This window comes from Aulonocara sp. 'chitande type north' Nkhata Bay, linkage group LG14, assembly GCF_057382095.1.
Source record: "Aulonocara sp. 'chitande type north' Nkhata Bay isolate Kocher_YH1m ecotype deep benthic linkage group LG14, A_spYH_male_GT1.1, whole genome shotgun sequence".
In the NCBI taxonomy this organism is placed as follows: Eukaryota; Metazoa; Chordata; class Actinopteri; order Cichliformes; family Cichlidae; genus Aulonocara; species Aulonocara sp. 'chitande type north' Nkhata Bay.
Window position 1 is genome coordinate 26324928 of NC_141357.1, and position 21944 is coordinate 26346871.

Consider the following 21944-nt stretch of genomic DNA (forward strand, 5'->3'; position numbering starts at 1 on the left):
ATTTAACAGTGTTTCCTGAAAACCCTCTCCTGTCTAATCATTTCCTAATAACATTTAAATTTACAAAAAGTAATTACACAGGAATGAGGAATGGAATTAATCACAGTAGATGTCTTCCTAAAAGTGCTGTAACTGAGTTTAAGAATGTAATTCACCGACTGTTATTTATCTTCAATGTCCTTTATTAACACAGAGCCAGGCAGCTACCTGAACTCTGCTCCAAGAGAGGTCGATTATCTTGTTAATAATTTTACCTGCTCACTACGTATGACTCTAGATACTGTAATTCCTATGAAAAGAGAGCCTCTAATCAGAAGCACTTGACTCCCTTGTATAACTCTCAAAGGTGCACCTTACATCAGATAACTCATAAGTTTGCTGCTTTATAAGAAAGTCCTCCAGAAATCTAGAACATCTTACTATTCATCACTGATTGAAGAAAATAAGAACACCCCTAGGTTTCTCTTCAGCACTGCAGCCAGGCTGACAAAAAGTCAGAGCGCTGTTGAGCCAACCATTCCTTTAACATTAGCTTGTAATGACTTTGTGAATTTCTTCACAAATAAAATTTTAACCATTAGAGAAAAAATGACTCATAATCATCTCAGAGAGGTAACATTATCTACAGCTACTTTCAGTACCGTTGATATTCATTTAGTCTTTTTCTCCAATTGATCTTTGAGTCAATTTTAGTAATTACTTCCTCCAAACCATCAATGTGTCTTTTAGACCCCATTGCTACAAGACTGCTCAAAGAAGTCCTGCCATTAATCAATGCTTGAGTCTTAAATATGATCAACCTATCTCTAATAATCGGCTATGTACCACAGGCCTTCAAGCTTGCAGCATTTAAGCCGATGATCAAAAAGCCATCTCTTTGCCCATCAGACTTAGCTATTATGGACCAATTTACAACCTTGTTTTTATCCCTCCTGCCATCCTTTAAAAAACTCACACCCATCACCCTAGGGACCATTCTCAGCCACGCCATAAAAAGACCATATATCCATATTTTATTCCACTTTAAATTAGCCAACCTTGTAAAACTACTTCTCCCTGAAATATTCATGTAAAGTTTTAATTATATTTTCGTTGTTTTAACCCTTCAAATCCCAGTGTTATTACATGAGCGCCCTGTGTTATAAGCCCCAAAAACCAAAAAACGAAACTAAATATTTCCACAAAAAACCAGTTGAAGTAATATGTGATTGTCATTATAAGTAGGCCTTTAGATGGACCAAAGATTGGCACCAACATACATTTTGACCTGCCATTATTTTTTTTGCATTTTTTTTGCAATTTAAAAATTAAAACTTCAAGGCCCTGAGTCTTCATTGACATCCAAGAAAAGAAGAAAAAATAAAATCATATGATGATAATTTGGGGTTGAAAAATAGCGTTTATAATGGAAGTCAATGGGCAGAAAATGGTCCCCAGGGTGATGGGTGTGGGGATTTCTGCTGCTCAGCCATTTTAGGCTGATTTAAGGAATTCACACTGGAATATTAACATTGACAGGTAAAAACTATCCTGTGGCAAGTTTGGTTATATTCCACTGAACACAGTGGAAATGGCAGCCATTTAACACATAGCAGTGGCACAAAAAGGTCCCAAGAAGGCAGGAAGGTTATATCAATTCTTGAAAGAGTGGTTGTCAAACAGCTAACAGATCATCTGCAGAGGAATGACTAATTTGAAGAGTTTCAGTCAGGTTTCAGAGCTCATCACAGTACAGAAACATCTTTAGTGAAGGTTACAAATCATCGTCTTATGGCCTCTGACAGTGGACTCATCTCTGTGCTTACCCTGCTTGACCTCAGTGCAGTGTTCAATACTGTTAACCATAATATCTTATTATAGCGATTGAAATATGCTGTAAGTATTACAGGTACTGTGCTGCAGTGGTTTGTATCATATCTATCTAATAGACTCCAATTTGTTCATGCAAATGGAGAGTCCTCTTCACACAGTAGGGTCAATTATGGAGTTCCACATGGTTCTGATTCCGTTTACATTACACGTTTCCCTTAGGCAGTATCATCAGAAACCATAGCTTACATTTTTACTGCTATGCTGATGACACTCAACTTTATCTATCCATGAAGTCAGATAACACACACCAATTAGTTAAACTGCAGGAATGTCTTAAAGACATAAAGACGTGGATGACCTTTCTACTTCTAAATTCAGATCAGTCTGAGGTTACTGCACTCGGCCATGAAAACCTAGAAATATTGCATCTAACCAGATTATTACTCTGGATGGCATAACCTTGGCATCCAGTAACACTATGAGGAACCTTGGAGTCATTTTTGACCAGCATATGTCCCTCAATGCAAATATTAAACAAATATGTAGGACTGCTTTCTTCCATTTACTCAATATCTCTAAAATTTGAAATATCCTGTCTGAAAAACTAGTTCATGCATTCATTACATCTAGACTGGACTAATGTAATTCATTATTATCAGGTTGTCCTAAAACTCCCTGAAAAGCCTTCAGTTAATCCAAAATGCTGCAGCAAGAGTACTGACAAGGACTAGAAAGAGAGAGCATATTTCTCCTGTATTGGCTTCCCTTCATTGGCTCCCTGTTAAATTCAGAATTGAATTCACAATCCTGCTCTTCACATACAAGGTCTTGAATAATCAGGCCCTTATCTTGATGACCTTATAGTACCCTACCATCCCATTAGAGTACTTCGCTCTTCCACTGCAGGCTTACTTGTTGTTCCTAGAGTGTTTAAAAGTAGAATGGGATGCAGAGCCTTCAGTTTTCAGGCCCCTCTTCTATGGAACCAGCTTCCAGCTGAACGTATTTTAAAACACTATCCAGAATCACAAAGACATCTCACAAAGACATCTCTCATAGGGTATTTTATTTAGCTTCAAATTCAAATGTGAGCATTTTATTAGTTACCCTGAAAAACACTGAAAATATAAATGTTCATCTTTGATATTTTCCAATCATCCCTTTCTTAATATTCCTCTCAGGGTGCAGTAAAATAATATAACATTTGGGAACAAATATACATAGTAACAATCCAAAACTGGATGCTAAGATAGCAAATATTTCCACTGCCACAGAAAATTTTGCAGGAGAACTGACATAAGCTGGGATGAAAGAAATCCATACAGCCCAGAAAATTAGCATGCTGAAGGAGATGAACTTTGCTTCGTTGAATGTGTCCGGTAGCTTTCGTCCAAAGAATGCCAGGAGAAGACAGACAAAGGCCAGTAGGCCAATGTAACCAATGAGCAGGTAGAATCCAGGAGGCCATGGCTCTTTACACTCCACAACAATCTAATGATGTTAAACAAGTATGAATACAGGGAGATTTTATATGAATTCTCTCAGAGCCTCTCTCTCGCTTTTTATATATATATATTCAAAAGATCATTCTATATATTCAAGTTTCATTCTATATATTCAAGCTTCATTCTATATATTCAAAAGATCATTCTATATATTCAAGCTTCATTCTATATATTCAAGTTTCATTCTATATACTCAAGTTTCATTCTATATATTCAAAAGATCATACTATATATTCAGACTTTGGTTGGAATATATATATAATATTTTCCTAAAGGGCATTCCATAATATATATATATATATATATATATATATATATATATATATATATATATATATATATATATATGTACAGATATATATAGACAGATACATATATAGATCAATAACTCAAAAACCTAAACGCTGGATAACCAGACCCAGGACCGTGACAATATCTATCTATCTATCTATCTATCTATCTATCTATCTATCTATCTATCTATCTATCTATCTATCTATCTATCTATCTATCTATCTATCGGGAGATACATATATATATAGATCATTCTATATATATATACAGCAATAAAGCTGTGTTTAAGTTCAAGTTATTGTCTCTTTGAGTCTGCATTTGGGTCTTTTCCTGCCTGCCTGGACACAGTACCTGACAGATATAGATGTAGATATATAGATATTGATATAGATATGAAGATAAAGATAGGGACATTTTTTGATGGTTGATATGATATATCAGGTAAATACAGAAAATATACTCACTTTTCCAGTTAAAGCTTGGTAGTTTGGGTTCCTGAATGGAAAGGGAGGTGCTCCCAACACCCAGCCAGAACAGAGACAAATCTGAGGGGAGGATAGGATGATAGAAGAATACCAAAACACACGTTAAACTCATGTTTAAGTGACAGTGACTGTTCGTCCTACCTGAGGAGCTGTCGTACAGATGATCAGAATCCTCTGCTGAGATGTTCCAAACAGCTTCCAACCCCTGGAACCAGATATACTAGTCCGGAAAGCCAGGAGGACCACAATGGTCTTAACAAGTAAGCAAGAGAGACACAGAACAAAGCTGATCCCAAATGCTGCTTGGCGGAGCCTGCATGTCCACCAAGATGGCTGACCAATGAACACCAGAGAACACAGGAAACAGAGCTTGAGTGACAGGAGAAGCAAGAAACTTATTTCTGAGTTGTTGGCCTTGACAATGGGTGTATTGCGGAAACTGTGAAAAATAATTGTGATGATGGATGTCAGGATGAATCCAAGCAGGGTGAGTGCTACCAGGATGATACCCATGGTGTCGTAGAAAGAGAGGAATTCTTCTTCCCCTGCAACACATTTCACCTTGTCTTTGTCTGACCAGAAGTACTCAGGACATTTTGTGCACTCAGTAGAACCTTTCGTAACACAAAACATAGATATATGTGTATAAACATTCAGTAACTTCTAATTGCATATCAGCATGTTTTGATGGTTCTGGTTTAAACTGTGCAACTTTAAATTCAATGACCTTCTTTATTACACTACATAATAATTGATTTAAAAAAAAATAAACATAATAAACATATATAGACTACCAGTCTTGTTACTGATCTCTCCATCTGCACAGGGCAAACAGTCAAAGCAGCATTTGGGTTCTCCTTGGCGTGTGGCCTGCCTGTTGCCGGGAGGACATGGAGCACTACACTGAGATACAGGAACCTGAACAAGGAACAGAGAAAAGTAAAATAACGGGCATAAATATGTTGTATCTGAGAATCTGAGATAGTGTATCAAATTTACTTTAGTTTAAAACATATTTATTTTAGGTGTCATATCAAATACGTGCAAGATAACTATGACCTACCTGTAACTGTCCTTTTGTCCATACAATACTGTTCTTTATTATCTGCAACTGCTCTCTCTGTGGTGCTGAACCATCATAGGTTCCAACTTTGATAAATCTAGCATAAAGTAGCATAAAATATTTGAAAAAGCAATTAGGTTAATGTTAAATGTTACTACAGTTTATTGTTCACAATTACTTCAACATGCAGTTCATTTCCACCTTTATGTATATATAGCTCACCTGATTTCATCCTTGCTGTCCTTCTGCCAGTTAATAATGTCATAAAGAGGGACAGGCTCTCCATTGGTGTCAAAATACACGTTCTCATCAAACTGGTTGTGGAAATTTACCATTTTCAGATGATGAAGAAACTACAGGAAAAGAAAATTAGAAAAACAAAACAAAGAATGTCAAAAAACTACACATGAATCCCATGAATGTTGAATTACATAAATGTTGATTTTAAATATTTTATAATATTTTCAATTACCTGACCATTTGAAAATGAGCTGTGTTTCTCACACAATCCCCCACTAGGTCCTGCTGAATCGCAGTTCAAAAAAGTGTGCAGAGCATGGGCAATGGCATACACAGCTTTATACACATTGTAGGATATTCGAACCTGAGATACATCACTATAACTGCTGTCAGTGTTTCTCAAATCCTCTGACCCTGTGCATACAGGCTTTTCAAAAGCATATTCACCGTCTTTATAAGCTGACATGTTAAATAAACTTTTTTGTCCCACATTAAATCCGACCATATAAAGAGAATTGTTTTGGAAACCTGGGTTGTAACGAAAACTATCATTATCATTAAAATCATCTGCTTCATAGTCTTTGGCTCTTTGGCTTTCAAACTCTAGCTTACAACCAAAATGTTCTTCCCAGAACATATTGAAAAATTCCATTCCTGGTTTGGGAGAGGGTCGGACATTCAAAAGAAACTCTTTCAAGCCTGGGATGCTGACTCCAGGGAAAGTGAAGCCCAGTGTTCCCTGTAGAATGTGGAGAAACTGGGGTGAGGCCAGTCGGCTCGAGGTCACCCAGGCTTCACTGGCTATCCATTGTATCCCTGTCACATTCCTTTGAGCTAGCTGGAAAATCATAGATAAAATAATGCAGCAATTTTCATGAAAACAATTATGAGCATAATAACACTATATATCACTACTTACTTCTAAGAACAGATTTAGGAGCTTCCCTTCTGTAGCAAACACCACCACAACCCGAGCAGTTGAACTCTCCAGCGTATCTGTCATTTCTTGTATTTCAGCCATTGTGGGCGATGTTGGGATGGTGAGATGAAATGCCACACATCCACCTTGCCTTCCAAACTGATTAGAGAATGCTTGGATGCCATAAAGGCTGTAGTCATCCTGAAATGTATATACAGAAAGCATTTATAAACCATGTTGCTGTCTAAAAATGTCTCATTGTAGCATTTAAAAAAGTTTTTATCTCACCGTAGTTCCTATTGTGCCCACCCAGAACCAGCCTAAAAATGTGACAAGCTTTACGAGACCTCTAACTTGAAAGAGATCACTTGGCACAGTTCTTAAGAATGATGGGTACAAATGCTTATCAGTAAGACAGGTACAGGTGGAAAAATAACTCACCTAGAGAGAAAGTGATTTCTTTCTGTATTATTGAGCTAAAACACAAATCAAATACACAACACTATTAAATAAAGTTGTACAGTATATTACCAGTGGTATGTTGAAAGGGCCAAGTGTGTGAGCGACAGCTCTTGTAGGGGAAGAGGATGCAAGACCAATCACAGCAGGCACCGGAGAATAATACAGACATGTGGAAGACTCTTTCGTCTTTATTTCTTCTCTTGTATTTTCATTTAGGTAATATCCAGTGTTTTTAACACTATTTGAAATTTCATTTCTATTTTTCAATGAGGTCATTATTTCTTTTGTAGTTAGTTTTACAGTCTTTAACCCTTCCCCGTTGATACCATTGTATTCAGTATCTTCTGATTTTTCAACTTTACTGTCGACAGTTTTAGAGTGTCTGAATAACGAAAAAAGAGCCTGCAGGCCGGTGGGGATATGGTCACAGCAGTCCATGATATGGTAGCCTAGTTTAACACCTGGTAACAGACTTGAATTATGGTTAATTTCCTCCACTGCAAACACCATAGTCATCATCCAGCGAAAGGCTCTTTGATAAAAGCTGTAGATAAGAAAAACTCCATAACGTATTTATTCATTTAATAAAATAATATCATTTAAACAGTCTTATAGAAACATGGCAATATGGTCAAAGCTTATGCTTTTTTGACTTTGTGTTACAAGGAAGAAGAAAAAAAAACACTATACTACACTCACCTGCTGCATGATGTAATTTGAGGTTTACTGTTGTAGCTGTGCTGTGGCTCAGTGACAACATAATGCAGAGGGAAAAACCCTCCAATCACAACATCCCCATCAGAGTGCAAGGCTGGGAGGTCACTGCCTCCCAGTTTTACACACTGAGATAAACTAGAATCAACACTTCTCATTCCCCTGATCTTTAAACCATGCATTGGCTCTGTCATCGCAGCTTCTTCTTTTTCCACAACACCTCCCTCCACACTTAGTGACTTAGTAATGTTAACATCAAAGAACACAATACAAATCGTATTAAAGAAGACATTAAAAAACACCCAAAGAAAATAACCAACAAGGGTTGAATGCATTATCCACAGTAAACTCATAAAAACTTTGTGCTTAAACCAGTGGTCCTCTAGCATAGTGTATGACACCACGGTGAAGTGTTTTAATATATCTGGTGCTTGTGTCATTTTATTGTTTCTTATGAGTCATCATTAGATCACCCAATCACAGCAAAGTGCAACAGGAGAGAGGATAACACTGCTTGAACAAATCATTAATTTCTTAAGTTGAACCACTGCTTTAAATTCAAGTTTGTTAAGCTGTTTTCCTAGAGTCACACACTTTTCATTACAAAACACAGAAAAGAATAATATTTTTTTCATTTCCTCTGATATATTATTATTCCCCTTTGTCTGGTGCTAAAAACCACCACAATCTCTCCTTATTGCATCTCCGGCAGATGCAGTCCAGCATTCCCACATTATAACTGTTCATCATATGTAGCTATCTCCAGTGTTTGGTCACTCTGCTTCCAGCACACTTATGTTTCTTGTTAGTCAGAAGCTACAATCACCTTACCTTTCCTGTGAATGTAGAGGGGACACTCTGGGGTAATTAAGTAAAACCAGATAACTACAGAATGCCCTGGGTCTGTTGAATTTGCTTTGCAGTACAGACCTCTGCTCACAAAATTTGAAATCCTTAATTATTTTATATTTTTCAGAAAATCCATGCGATGTTGTAGTGAAATATGAATTATTTATGCCTCAATACTAGCCATGCATGTTTTTTTTCTGCATTTACACAGTGTTTGAGAGTAACGGAATACATACCAGTGTTATGTATTTAAAATACAAAATATGAGTAATTGTATTCCGTTACAGTTACCGTTTAAAAAGATGATATTCAGAATACAATTACTTTGTTGAAATAAATGGATTACACTGCAGTCTTTTTCTGTTTCATATGTTGGGCTATGCCCTCTCTATTTTTGGTAATTCCACACCGGTAGAAACCCAAATAAAACACGCATTAAGAGGCTCTAATGCCTGTGTGTCAATCGCAGTCTCAGGCCATGTCACCCCTACTTGCGACCCGCATAATAAAGCGAATATTTTTTTTTTTAAATCATTGTTTGAAAAGTTTTTTAATATGAAGGCAATAGGCAGAGTATAGAATGTAGCTAAAGAATGTAGCCTCATGGGCAGTGTATTACGATTACGTGCTGCAGGGAGAATGGACTGCCATACCCGTTACAGTATGTGCCTGTGAGCGTGAGGGAGGGGGAAAAAGGAGAGTCAAAAAGTACGAGTTGTCACCAACCATAAATGGGAGATGGAAGCATGTAAATATAATAATTACCACTGCAGGCAAAGAGTGCCTGACGAGCCCAGTTGTAAGTAAGCTATTAAGACTTGACTGGACATTGTGTTCATTTTTTCCTCCAAAAAAAAAATACGTTTTGTTGAAGCAGCCTTTCAACTGCTCTCTCTGTCTCTCGCTTTGTTGTCGTTGACCCAGACAACAAAGTAGAGCTAGTTTTCAGCTACGAGCCCGTTTTATACGCACGGAATAGTTTTCTATACGAGATCGCTGCAAAAAGTGCAGCTTTACCTAATGTCCACCCTACTGTTACTCATTTTATACTAAGATTTAAAAATCTAGTTGGTATTGGTGTGGCAAGTAGCCTTCAGTAATAGTAATAAACAGCATTGGGTAAGTTACTTTAAATTAGTAACTTAGTTACATTACTAGTTACTTCTATCAAAAGTAACTCAGTTACTTCAAGGTACTCGTTACTTTCAAAGTAGCTAGTTACTAGGGAAAGTAACATTGGTTTTACTCAGAATTCTCTTATTAATGTGTTGCTTCCCTAACCGGATACCCAGCAAGGATGCCAGTCTTCTAGCTTGCTTACATGTTAGCACTATCCTGTCACAAGTGCACTGTGCCACCTAGCAACAGAAAGGAAAAAATTATGTGCATATTTCCATGAGAGAAATCACACACCTGGACCATCGTCGACTGCCGCTATGATTTTAGTCTACGTCACAGCGTCATATGCGCTTTTTAGGTCCAATACGGAAACTGCAGTCGTGGTGCTTTCAATTGTACTCGGAATTCGGAAATTCTGCCTTCCGAGTAGGAAGATGTAGGTAACTCCAGACTGCAGATGAGATGCATACAGGGCTGGACTGGGACAAAAAAATTGGCCTGGGCATTTTGACTAGAGACCAGCCCACCATTATAGGAAAAACCATAAATCCTTTGAATGAAAACAAACACTGTTGTGACAGTGATGTACACTGTCTTGTTGATATATATATATCAGTCTAATTGTCATGGTCCGCGGCCCGGCGTCCGGGGTGCTGTTGGGATGCCCACGCCCACGGGCGTGGCTGCTAACCCCACACCTGCATCCCATCCCAGGCGATCACCAGGTGGACTATTTAATCCTGCCCTACCTGCTGCTCCACGCCAGTCCGTAGTCGCCTCTCAGCGATCACAACTCGGCGTTTTTGCGAGCCACCTGCCTGTCCACCTGTCCGCCTGAGATTCGGAAGCACTATCAGCCTCGCCGTCTCGACCCTTTTGGAGCCCCCCCCCTCTGGTTCACTCAGCCCGGCTACCTCCGTAAGACGTATACTCCACCTTCCCTCGTATGCTGCCTTTATTCCGCACCCCAGTAATCTGTTTCTCTTTTTTGTTTTGCAGCTTCTCACAGCCCCGCTCTCGGCGTTCCCTGCGCAGTTCACCTCCCCAGTCCCTCGGTTTCTTCTGGTTCCATACGTTGTTTTTTCGGCTACCCTCACGGGACACCTTTAGTTATAATAAATTTGCTTTCTTTATTCCCTCCTACCCTGGTGTGTGTGTTCTGCTTCTGGGTCCAGCTTGCGCACGGAACTTCGGTTCATGACACTAATAAACTTAAACCTACACAATCCTCCCTATTCTGGTATTCTAAACAGTACTTAGCCAAAACCCAAAGACTGCTTGGTTTTGTTAACCTCCTGAACTATCTACAACACATGGTGGAAACCTGAAATTAAGACAGAGAAGACTAGAGGTGAGACATGATCATTACTGAATATTAAAATAATAAATGACAGATTTAGTGATATTTTCATAAACTATTTATTTACCACATCAATAACAAGCATGGCAGGGCAAAGCATTTTTTCTAACATAGCAACCTTTAAAAAGTGAAAGGAGACAGAAAGACAGGTGAGAAAGTGTTACAGCCAAGAGGGCCAGGCGGTGAGTGCAGACACAGAGGGAGGCAAAGCTGGCGTGAATACAGTGCTTTATTTACAGTGCTTAGTTTAATTACAGAGCAGGAAATAGTGTAAGCTATGAACTGTGACGGCTATGAACTGTGAAAGCCATGAACTGTGAAGGCTAAGAGGCCAGACTATGGAACATAAAGCTTAGACTATGCGCTATGCAGGCGCAATTCTAGGATCAGAGCTTTGGGGGTGCTGAGCGTCCAGAGAGCTGCCCAGCCAGGCAAGATAAACCTGTCTCTGTCAGTCCCTGCATCCTTAAATGTTGTCCCGAGTTCTCTCTGACTGTCACTTTGGTGCATTTAAACCCTGTTCCTCCCTGTCCTCATCGTCTGTTGTCTTCGTCTCCGTTATCAGTCATCATAATTTTACCATCTCTGTGCAAGTCTGCAAATTTCTTTATTAAATCATAAGATTCTTAAATTCATCAAGTCTCTCTGTGCCTGGGTTCTCGTCACAAAACATGACATCACTGTTTTGTACATTTTAACACAATTTAATCCCCACATTTGTGAAAGAAAAGCAAAACACTTTTTGAAAAGTCTGTAACAAAACCATCAAATCTGATCAAGGTTATTTAAATGCTGCAAAAGAAGAATGGATTAGAAAAAATACATATCCTAACCTTAATTACCGGGGGAGAATAATGAATGATGCTCATAGTGAGTAAAAAGTAAACTGAGTGCACTTTTTGGACAGAGATTCACTTTTAATGTGTATGTATAATATAATACAGATGCACAAAAAAACACTCCCAAAACAGAATAAATTATTACAAAATATTAATAAAAGCTATAAAAATGGAGGCAACTTTGCCTGTGGTAGAATGTATACAATGTATGAAAAAATCTTTATTGCAGATACTAATTTCACTAATTTAATAATAATAATTTTGTGTTGTAACATTTATGACTTTCATGCTTTCATAGTGGTACTTAGGAGAGCTTGACATTTTTATCAGGTGGTACACACTGTAAAAAGTTTGAGAAACACTGATAAGTGTATGTGTGCTTTTGGAAAACATTTGAAGCTGCTGTACAGAATCGTTAAAACAAGCTTAAAACATTTTTAGAATATAAACAGAGCACTCTGCTTCTCTTTACAGCTCCACACTCCACCAGGGCACCGTTTGGCATTTTCTGATAGTGTGCAAATGTGATCTACGTACTGCGTCAGTCATACAGACAACTGGACAGTCCAAAAGTTGGCCTACCTAAAACTGGCTGAGGTTTTAGTAGAGTTGTGGCTGAACCACATAAAAACATATCATTAATTTTAATCTCTCCAATCAATTACAATGTTATGTTGGAATGTTGTTAAAGAGGGTCAAAAATGTTTCAACCCAGTTTGTTTTGCAGATTCTGTATAGCAGCTTTAATATAGGGAGGACACAACCTCCAGATTGTGTGAGTAAAATCAGGTTTTTTTTCTCTTTGTCAGTTTAACAGTTTCTGTTTTGCATGTCACTATTCCCTGTCTGTTTTCTTACCTGGTTCTTCCTGATCTTGCCCTTTCTCCTCACGTTCCTCTCTTTCCTCTCTCCCTCTTTGGACTGACAATCATACACAAATAGATTCAATTAGATGAAAAATTACATTAATATGAAAAAAATTCTATTAAGATCACTAACAAAAAGTCCTCTCTCAGTCTACTTTCAACCAAAAGGCAAATAACCAAACCACATGAACATCTAATAAAAGATAGACACACACACACACACACACACACACACACACACACACACACATGCACACACACAACAGGAGTTATAAGGTTAATGGGCATTCAGTCAGTTAGCTAGTTAGTATTCATTACAAACAGGCCAGTGGTAACCAAGAGTAGGCTGCGGACAATTTAAAGTTTTAGATTTTAAATAGGCTGTATGAATTTGAATAGGAGCAACAGGACGGTCAAATGTCGCTGAATTTACTACACAGCAGGACGGATTGTAGGGTAGCAAACATTGTCAGAAAACAAGTTTTCAACACAGCAGGTTACCTGGTGTAATGTTTTTCGGCTAAAAAGAAACATGGTCTGACTCCTACCTAACTATATAAAGAGTAACTGAAGGTTAAATGCAGCTAATATGTCCTGTTTTAAGCCAGGCACTTACACCTCCGGTCCGCTGCGTCTCAGCCACCATCGCTCTGGCAGCAACGGCGCTAGAGCCAGAGCAGAGGAGAGCCAAGTTGGAACAAACCATTTTGGGAGGGGGGTTATCTAAACTTGTTGTTAAAATGTTATGTCTCAAACAAGTACTGTATGCTTTTTATATTTTTAGTAGTGTGTCACACAAACAGCAAATATTGTCAAAAAAAAGTAAGAAATCTTTGGGGGTGCTTTGATTCATTTTGGGGGTGATGAAGCACAGAAGGGGGACAGAAGACTGTGTTCCATCTTCGGAAGGTTCATGACTCATTGAGATCACCTGATGCAAGATCTGAATGGGGTTTGAGGCACCTGGAAAGAGATCTCAAAACTGCACTGTAGGTACCAACAATGCAGTTCACATCTTCGGTCATACGCTCTCAGTGGGTCACATAATAGGGCGAGGCACGGTCTCACAATGACTTCACCTGAAACATCTGCTCATAATGACCCATGCCTTTTTCACACATTGCTGCATGTGGTGAGGTACATGATCAATAGTGGATCAACAACCTTGTTAAGGGACAACTCCCACTAGGAATTTAATACCCGGGAGCTTCTTGAGATATGAAACTTTTCTAGTCGCGATCACTAGTTGATCAAGTTATATTTTAACCATATGTTCATCCAGCACTTGGAGGACTTTGAGGAAACCTACTCAAGGTATTCTAGAGCAGTGGTCCTCAACCTTTTTTGTTTATGTCCGACAATATTTTTAAGGTGTCGCGGATAAATACAGCAAAATAAAACCAGTACTGGTACCAAAATAAAGAAGATTTGTTCATAAGTCACATGATTAATAGTGGATCAACAACGTTGTTAAGGGACAACTCCCACTAGGAATTAAATATCTGGGACCATCTGGTTTAGGACTGAAGAAGCTTCTTGGATGAGAGATGAAACACCTTCAAAAAACTCAAAGAAGTCTAGTTACTTTCTTTCCAAGCGCCTTATATTACTGCATATAGACAATCATTATACCTCATGGCATTGATCAATCTGTTATTACTACAAAATAAAAAAGAAATGTGTAGTTTTCTTTATTATGCCTTCCTTATTTATGGTTTTTACATAGAAACTAAACATTGCTTCTGGGAAATAAGCCACAGCATCACTGAAAAAGATATTTAATAATCACATCATCATGTTCAAACAAAGGACCAGGATTATTATCAGCATAATAGTATAGAAAAAAGTATACTAAAATCTGAACTTATATTTAACATTAAGATCATTATATGGTACTAAACTCATGATAATAAGGTAATATGTTTTGTTTACCATACCATACCATACGTTATTGCCTCTTGGGGATTGTTAAATTTGGTTTCCACAGTATTATTCCTAGTTCTTCTTCTTTTGTCTACGCTGTTTAGGGGTCTCCACAGTAGATCATCAGCTTCCAACTCACCTTATCCCTGACATTCTCATGTGTCACACCACTCACTTGTCAGAACAGGAATTGATGAACATTAGCAAGTACTAGAAGCTCTATACTATAACTGATTTTTGTTGATTAAATATTTCTTAGTGTTCTTCTCAGGCTTGAACAATATGATAAAACACTTGGGAGCAAATATACACATTATTAGCCCAAAGCTGGAGGCCAGAATTGCAAAAATCTCCACAACTACAGTGAATTTCCCAGGAGAGCTGACATATGCTGGGATAAATGTGATCCAGACAGTACAAAATATTAGCATGCTGAAGGTGATAAGCTTGGCTTCATTGAAATTATCAGGTAATTTGCGGGCTAAGACTGCTAAAACAAAGCAAAAGGCAGCAAGTATGCCTAAGTATCCAAGCACAGCCCAGAAGCCAGCAGCTGAGCCTAATGCACATTCCAATATGATTTTCTCCTTGTACGTGGTTAGATTTTTTATTGGAAAGGGAGGGTTCACTACCAACCAAACAGTACATATTAAAACTTGAATAAAGGTGAAAGACACAACAGTCATTCTTTGCTGTGGAGGACCAAACCATTTCATGACATTACTACCTGGAATTGTAGCTTTAAAAGCCATTAAAACCACTATAGTTTTCCCAAGTACACAGGAGATACAGAGTACAAAGGTGATCCCAAATGCAGTGTGACGCAGCATGCAGGACCACTCAGATGGTGCTCCAATGAAAGTTAATGAACATAAGAAACACAGAGTCAGTGAGATGAGCAGCAGGAAGCTCAGCTCAGAGTTGTTGGCTCGGACAATTGGAGTTTTCCTATGACAAAAGAATACAGCCGCAGTTACGATGGTCAGACAGGCACCAATGACTGAGAATGTAGCCAGGATAATTCCTAGGAGGTCTTGAAAGGAAAGATACTCTACAGGCTTAGGGATACAAGTGTCTCTCTTTTTGTTAGGCCAGAATTCCTTTTGACAAGGTAAACAATCAGTCGAATCTGGATAAAAAACAAATAAATACAATTTTTTCTTGATTTTTATATATACACAATGAAACATTTTAAATGCATCGTAATCATTTCTCTTTACCTGTACTATTACTGATCTCCCCCTCAGGACATGCTGTACAGTCATAGCAGCAGATGGGTTTTCCTTTCTGCAACACTTTACGAGTTCCTGGAGGACAACTGTCCGTGCACACTGACACTGGCACCTGTGAAAGACATAAAGGTTGCAGAATAAACGTAAATATTTACTATGCAGCTGTGTGTTGTTGTTTACTAATCGATCGTGCGATCGTGGCTCAAGAGTTGGCAGTTCGTCTTGTAATCAGAAGGTTGCCGGTTTGAGCCCCAGCTCGGACAGTCTCGTCGTTGTGTTCTTGCGCAAGACACTTCACCCGTTGCCTACCGGTGATGGCCAGAGGGGCCGATGGCGCGATATGGCAGCGTCGCTTCTGTCAGTCTGCCCCAGGGCAGCTGTGGCTACAACTGTAGCTTGCCTCCACCAGTGTGTAAATGTGTGAGTGAATGAATAGTGGAAATGTAAAAGCGCTTTGAGGGTCTCGAAAACCGCTATATAAATGCAATCGATTATTATTATTACTAAAGTTTGTCAAATTCTGACTGCTTACTTTCATGCTACCCTCCATCCAGGTAATGTTTTTGTCGATCTGGAATTCCTGGCCCACGTGCCGTGATGCATCGTACAGCCCTACAGTCACTATCTCAGTCACGCCATTTTCACTTTTCTGCCAGTTAACCAGTTCATAAATAGCCACAGGATCCCCATTAGCGTCAAATGACACATCATAGCCATTTTGGGAGAAATTTGCTTTCTTCAGCTCAATTAAAATCTGATAAAATTAGGGATAAGGGGAGTGGAAAGCAAAAAAAAAAAAAGATGCAATATTTCAATAACAAATATTAATATTGCATATCAATTCATATTGCAGTTGATGAAAGACACTGACATCAACATATTTATTTCTTCTGACCTCTTTGGACTCTAACTTGGTTAACTTGTCACACTTTGCAGTGCCATTTATTTCCTGGCACACTGCATTATGGATGGCATGTGCTACTGCATACACGGCCTTGTACACCATGTTAGTAACTCTGAGCTGTGATGTGTCAGTGTACTGGTTTTGCAGATTCTGTATGTCTTCATTTCCATCACATACTTTCTTCTTTGCAGTGGCATCTAAAATCACAAAAAGACAGAGCAGATGTCAACATTAAACTAGATCTCAACTGTGTTCTCTTTATAAATGTTGCAAATTATGCTGGTACCATGAAACATATTTATTTTATAAAAAATAAAATAAAATATAATAAAAAATGGAAAATAATCCTACCACGAATAATTAGTATAGGACATAATGTCTGGACTTCTTTAAGTTACAAAGGGACAAAAGGACCCCCAGATCAGATTAGAGGATCATCAGGGGGTCCTTTTGTCCCTCTGTGGGGGGATACTCCCACTAGGTTTATATCTGGGACTCTCCACCATTTGACCTTAGAACTGAAGAAGCTTCTCGGATGAGAGGTGAAACGTCTTCAAGTAACTTAAAGAAGTCCAGACGCTTTTCTTTGCAAGCTCCTTTGACTACGATGACCTGGATGACTGAGAACCTTCACAGACATATAGGACATAACACTAACAGTAATCTAGCTAATTGCATTTTCTATCGTACAATCACATTGCCATTACTAACAAGGAAATGCGATGTGAATGCGTTGCTATTTTTCAGCACACAGATGATTGAAGCTGTCTTCATCTTACCGGGAGCTGGGGGAGGGGGGGCAAAGTCACACAAGTGCTGCTGATTGGCTGAGGAAGAATAAAGTAGTTTACCATGACTACTTTATTCAAAAAGCTCTATATCATCATGGAGGTCTCTGATGTTAACTCAAACTACACATGACCAGTTTAAGATGACACAGCAACAAGATGTTATGTCAACCCTGGACAACCCTTAGTCTCCATTTCTTGTTTTAACAGTGTGAATTTCAAAGTATGTACCAGTTTTTAAATTGTGTTGATAAGCCACGAAAAAAACAGAGTTTTGTTATGTTTACTGCAGTGTTTTCTAAGGAAAGGGCTCGAAAGCATTCTCTTCTCTTGTTGCGATCAAAAACGAAAGAAAAGAAAAAAAACACAGTTTTTCCTATTGGTGGAAAAATGTGTCATGTTGACCAATCAAAAGATGATATGAGAGAGCAAAAGAGAAAGAGAGGGAGCTTTGAGATGCAAGAGATTAGTGTGTCTGGAATGTGTCGTTAGTGTGTCGTAGAGTCGATAGTTTTATTTTGTGTGTCAGAACAATGAGGCAACTGCTAAATGTTGCAGTTGTAAGTGCGGACGTATTTTACCTCCACAAACAGCTGAGACGTGGTTTGCGATACATGTGGCAAAAAAGTGCTCCAAGAGTGAGGTGTTGTGGCCATACTAGGGAGACATTCAAAAGGGCTGTTGGGGGGGGGATAAATAAATTTTACAGGGTTTATTTATCGGATAAAATATGTCAATTCAGAGGCTGCTTCCACCTGAGGACCTGGCCTTCACGGTCTAAAGAAAGCCGGGTAGTACGTCACAAGCTCTCTCGGTGGAGGGAAACTCTGCCATCTGCTCCTTGCTATCTAAAATATAACCGGGCACTGACATAAACTCTCAACCGTCTCACACTTTGTTTAATCAGTTTTCTGTTTGACGTTCATTTAGCTGTGTGAAAACCCTGGAGGAACCCTCCCGAGGGATTAATAAAGTTAAATTTAATTTAATCTAATCTAATAACTTTAATCTCAGCCAAACCGATTTACTCACGAACAAATAAAACACTGAAAAAGCCAAACAATAACATTTTTAAGTTATCAATGTGACTTATATATCATGTTTAACACGAGTAGCGAAAGACCGCAGGGGTTTGAAGACGATGTGTCAGTCGGCTCAGATATTTGAAGACCCAGAAAGAGAAATAAGACTAATATTAAAACTAAGTAGCTGCATTGTTGGAAATTGAAATTGGCCATTCTACGATATGGTTTTTCAATTTTGTTGTCCGGGTGGAAAATCGGGAGAAATTTGGGAGAATGTTGGCTCCGGGAGATTTTCGGGAGGGGCACTGAAATTCGGTATTCTCCCGGAAAAATCGGGAGGGTTGGCATGTATGGTTGTGGCAACACCACTAACCTTGTCAAACACCTCAGAGTAAATCATATCACAGAATATGACGAGCGTATGTTGAGGCGAACTGAAGAGGAGGACAGGGACAGGTGCTGCAAGGGCGAGACAGACGTCGGCAAGGTGTTCAAATAGCGCACAACTTCAGTTTTTTTTTTATTTCTATATGATGAACTCTGCATTATTAAGTGATAAGAACAAGGAATCTGATGTCCTGTAATCATTATGATGCTATAATTTGAGATACAATGAATAAAATAAGTTTTTGTACAAAGTATCGGTATCGGATCAGTATCATCGATACTACCCTGAATATTACTTGGTATTGGATCGGAAGGAAAATCAGTGGTATCGCACATCACTAGCCAAAATGCCACCAAGGGCAGATTGCAATGAAACGCTAACTCCAGGTCGAAGACACGAGGGGTGATACACCTCCTGCTTTCAGGCCTGCAGGTATCAGGCTTGTGATGTTCTCCTTTATGTTAGAGTGGACAAAAATATTTTTTTGGAGTAGCAAAAATTATTTGTGTTATCTTATTTAATGCAGAACACCTGATTGTTCTGTAAGTACTTTGAATTGGTTATATAAAAACAAGGAGTGGGAATTTAACGCGTTAATTGCGATTAATTAATTAGAAAAAAAACAACGTACTAAAAAATTACGCATTTAATTGAACTTTGCATTCCAGGCAAAAGCTAACTTTTGTCAATGCACAATTTCCTGGTATATCGATTACAGTGATGCACACATCAGAGCTACAAAGAGTAAGAAGAAAGTGCATTGCTAGGAATGATTGGAGGCAAATTTAATTTCAAAAGACTACCCAACCGATGGAAGGCTTGATAATTGTGGTTTTGTGCAAACTGTGAAAATAGGAATTTGCATACCACCGAAACACCTTATGGTACCATCTAAATGCAAATCATGTTGCAGTGAGCACAGAAACTGTGGGAGCTGTTGACTCTAGCAGTCAAAAGGTGTCGGCAGCCCAAACTTGATGAAATGACTGGCTTCAGGACCAAAATTAGCAATTCAACATTGGACAAAGTAATAAATTCTCTCCGAAAATTGATTGATCTGACTGTAAACCACTATCATTGGTAGAAGACAGGTGGTTAGAAAATGTACTACAGTTATCGTCAGGGGACCCAATTTTCCAACTGCTGTGCCGAAAGACTATTTCAAGTAAAATTCAACAGCTTTATGACACTGGAAAGAAAGCAAATTTAGATGCCTTACAGACAGGCCTGCTAATATGGAGGAACTACAGTAGGAGCAAACACCACTGGGGCAACAGAAAGAGCCACTCATACAGGATGTTTCATCTACTAAAGAATAAAGAGGCCGTTTTGCCTCAGCCCATGAAGCAGCATTAGACTTTGTAACATCAGCAGTTGACAAGATAATTTAAACCAAGAAAAATGTCTTACTTTTGGTCAGTGTGCAGTTAAATGCATCCTCCCAGAACTCAGTAAGTATTTGAGAAGATGCCACTTGTGAGGGGGACAGATTCAGCAGGAAGTCTCTGAGGCCTGGGATTATAGACTTTGGAATCCCAAATCCAATGGCCCCAGCACAGAAACTGAACCTCATTAATTCTGAGTTGGTTACCCATGATTCACTGCCAATCCACTGGCGAGAAGGGGAAGGCTCATATGATAGCTCCTCCAACAGTGCCCTCATGTCCCCTAAAGATAGAAGTGCCACAACAACCATGGCTGTAGACCTTGACAGACAATATTGTGCATTAGAAGCATTTTAAAGTGTAACTGTAAAAATGTAATTTTGAAGACAGTAAATCTAATATTTGTGGAAATAATATCTGCGATGAGGACACCTGCGGATAACATCTGCTACTCTCTGAATTCTGCTATGTGGGTATGTTCGATGGAAAGAAAGAGAGTACTCCACACAGATCCCCTCTTTCTGTGCTGCTTTTAGAAATGAAGCCATGCCATTATTTCCATAATCCGAATCTGACCGAACAGCACCTATCCAAGTCCAGCCAAAGTGTTTTACCAGCTTGGCCATTGCTTCAGCTTGGAACTGGTCACTGGGAATTGTTCTGAAAAAATTGGGGTACTGCTGCTTGTCAGACAAGCATGCACATGTTGAAAAGTGGCTAACCTAAACCAAATGAAATAAAACACCACACACCGCAAAATCAAATATCATGCACATACATATTTTAAATACAAAAATTGACAGAAATTGAAAACATTTACTTGGGGAATGTTAAAGGACCTGATGACTTGGGACAAACTGATGGATGTCGTAGACCCCGAGCCACCAACAACAGCCATCACCATACCGGAATGTGAGCAATTGTTATCCATGGAAAACACAGGGTCGAAGCTATTTAGAATCTGAAATGCCATGTGCACTGCTACAGGCACTGATGCACATGAGTCATAGATCTGATACCCGAGCCTGATTCCGGGCAGCAGCTCTGTGCTGTTGTTAATCTCTTCTATGGCAAAAACCATTGCACGTGATGATTGCAGTTCACTGGTGTAAAGGCTGAAAATAGTTGTGTCAATGTTAGAATATAGACTGTAGATTTAGTTTAAATTAAATAGAACCAACAACAGGATAATTTGCTGGTTGTATCTGTTGATCAAATGTTCATCAAAATGTTGCCTGACCAGTTAAATTGAGCACAAAAGATTAGCATAAGAAATTAGTGGAAAATTATGGATTACTAATTAAAGTCTTTTCATTTCCTTTAAAATATAATACATTTAAATGCATTTCCTTTATCATTTCTTTTAAATCATTTCCTTTATAAAACTATTATTTAACATTTTGTATAATTTCTGTTTTTTAAAACACAACAAATTATTTTATAAAGAATAAATGACTTTTTTTTTAACACTACACAGAATCAATCTAGTTCCATTGATCATAACACACATGAAAACATTTCTCTCCTCATACAGTCCAACATGTTTTTACACCTTCTTCCCATTACTGACTTTCTTACTCACTAACCTTCCTTTGCATTTTGCAGGCTCAGGCATGCTGGTGTAGTCACTGTAAACTGTGTTCATGTAGACGTGAAGGGAAAAATCACCACCAATAACAAAGTCCCCATCCTTTGAAAATACAGGTAGACGAGTGCTTCCCTGCAGCTTGCAGTTCAGAGAGGATGCCGTCGTACCAGCTTGAGCTCCTATA

At 38.6% G+C, this 21944-nt stretch overlaps 2 protein-coding genes across 2 annotated transcripts; both read right to left on the reverse strand.

The window, feature by feature from the left end:
- Positions 1-2946: 2946 nt before the first annotated feature.
- LOC147314734 (extracellular calcium-sensing receptor-like) lies at positions 2947-7299 on the reverse strand. Its single transcript, XM_086260230.1, has 13 exons — positions 7172-7299; positions 6850-7018; positions 6607-6759; positions 6319-6519; positions 6002-6138; positions 5902-5944; positions 5632-5826; positions 5382-5512; positions 5160-5256; positions 4891-5014; positions 4238-4710; positions 4076-4156; positions 2947-3303 (listed from the first exon to the last, which is right to left on the reverse strand). The coding sequence occupies exons 1-13, from the start codon at positions 7297-7299 to the stop codon at positions 2947-2949; spliced, it is 2289 nt and encodes a 762-aa protein (XP_086116356.1).
- Positions 7300-14674: 7375 nt separating this feature from the next.
- LOC147314735 (extracellular calcium-sensing receptor-like) lies at positions 14675-21268 on the reverse strand. Its single transcript, XM_086260409.1, has 7 exons — positions 20993-21268; positions 20605-20894; positions 20198-20493; positions 16578-16783; positions 16215-16436; positions 15671-15794; positions 14675-15579 (listed from the first exon to the last, which is right to left on the reverse strand). Exons 1-7 carry the CDS (start codon positions 21251-21253, stop codon positions 14675-14677), a joined length of 2304 nt encoding a protein of 767 aa, XP_086116535.1. The 5' UTR covers positions 21254-21268.
- Positions 21269-21944: the final 676 nt, after the last annotated feature.

Coding starts and splice junctions, on each gene's coding strand:
- LOC147314734 (XM_086260230.1), bottom strand. CDS start 7,299: ATGATGACTATGGTGTTTGCAGTGGAGGAAATTAACCATAATTCAAGT. Junction 5,827..5,901: donor AAAACAATTCTCTTTATATG/GTCGGATTTAAT, acceptor GCTTTTGAAAAG/CCTGTATGCACAGGGTCAGA. Junction 4,711..4,890: donor AGAGATCAGTAACAAGACTG/GTAGTCTATATA, acceptor GTGTTACGAAAG/GTTCTACTGAGTGCACAAAA.
- LOC147314735 (XM_086260409.1), bottom strand. CDS start 21,253: ATGGTTTTTGCCATAGAAGAGATTAACAACAGCACAGAGCTGCTGCCC. Junction 20,895..20,992: donor GGTCCTTTAACATTCCCCAA/GTAAATGTTTTC, acceptor CATTTGGTTTAG/GTTAGCCACTTTTCAACATG. Junction 16,437..16,577: donor CCAAGTTAGAGTCCAAAGAG/GTCAGAAGAAAT, acceptor TAATTTTATCAG/ATTTTAATTGAGCTGAAGAA.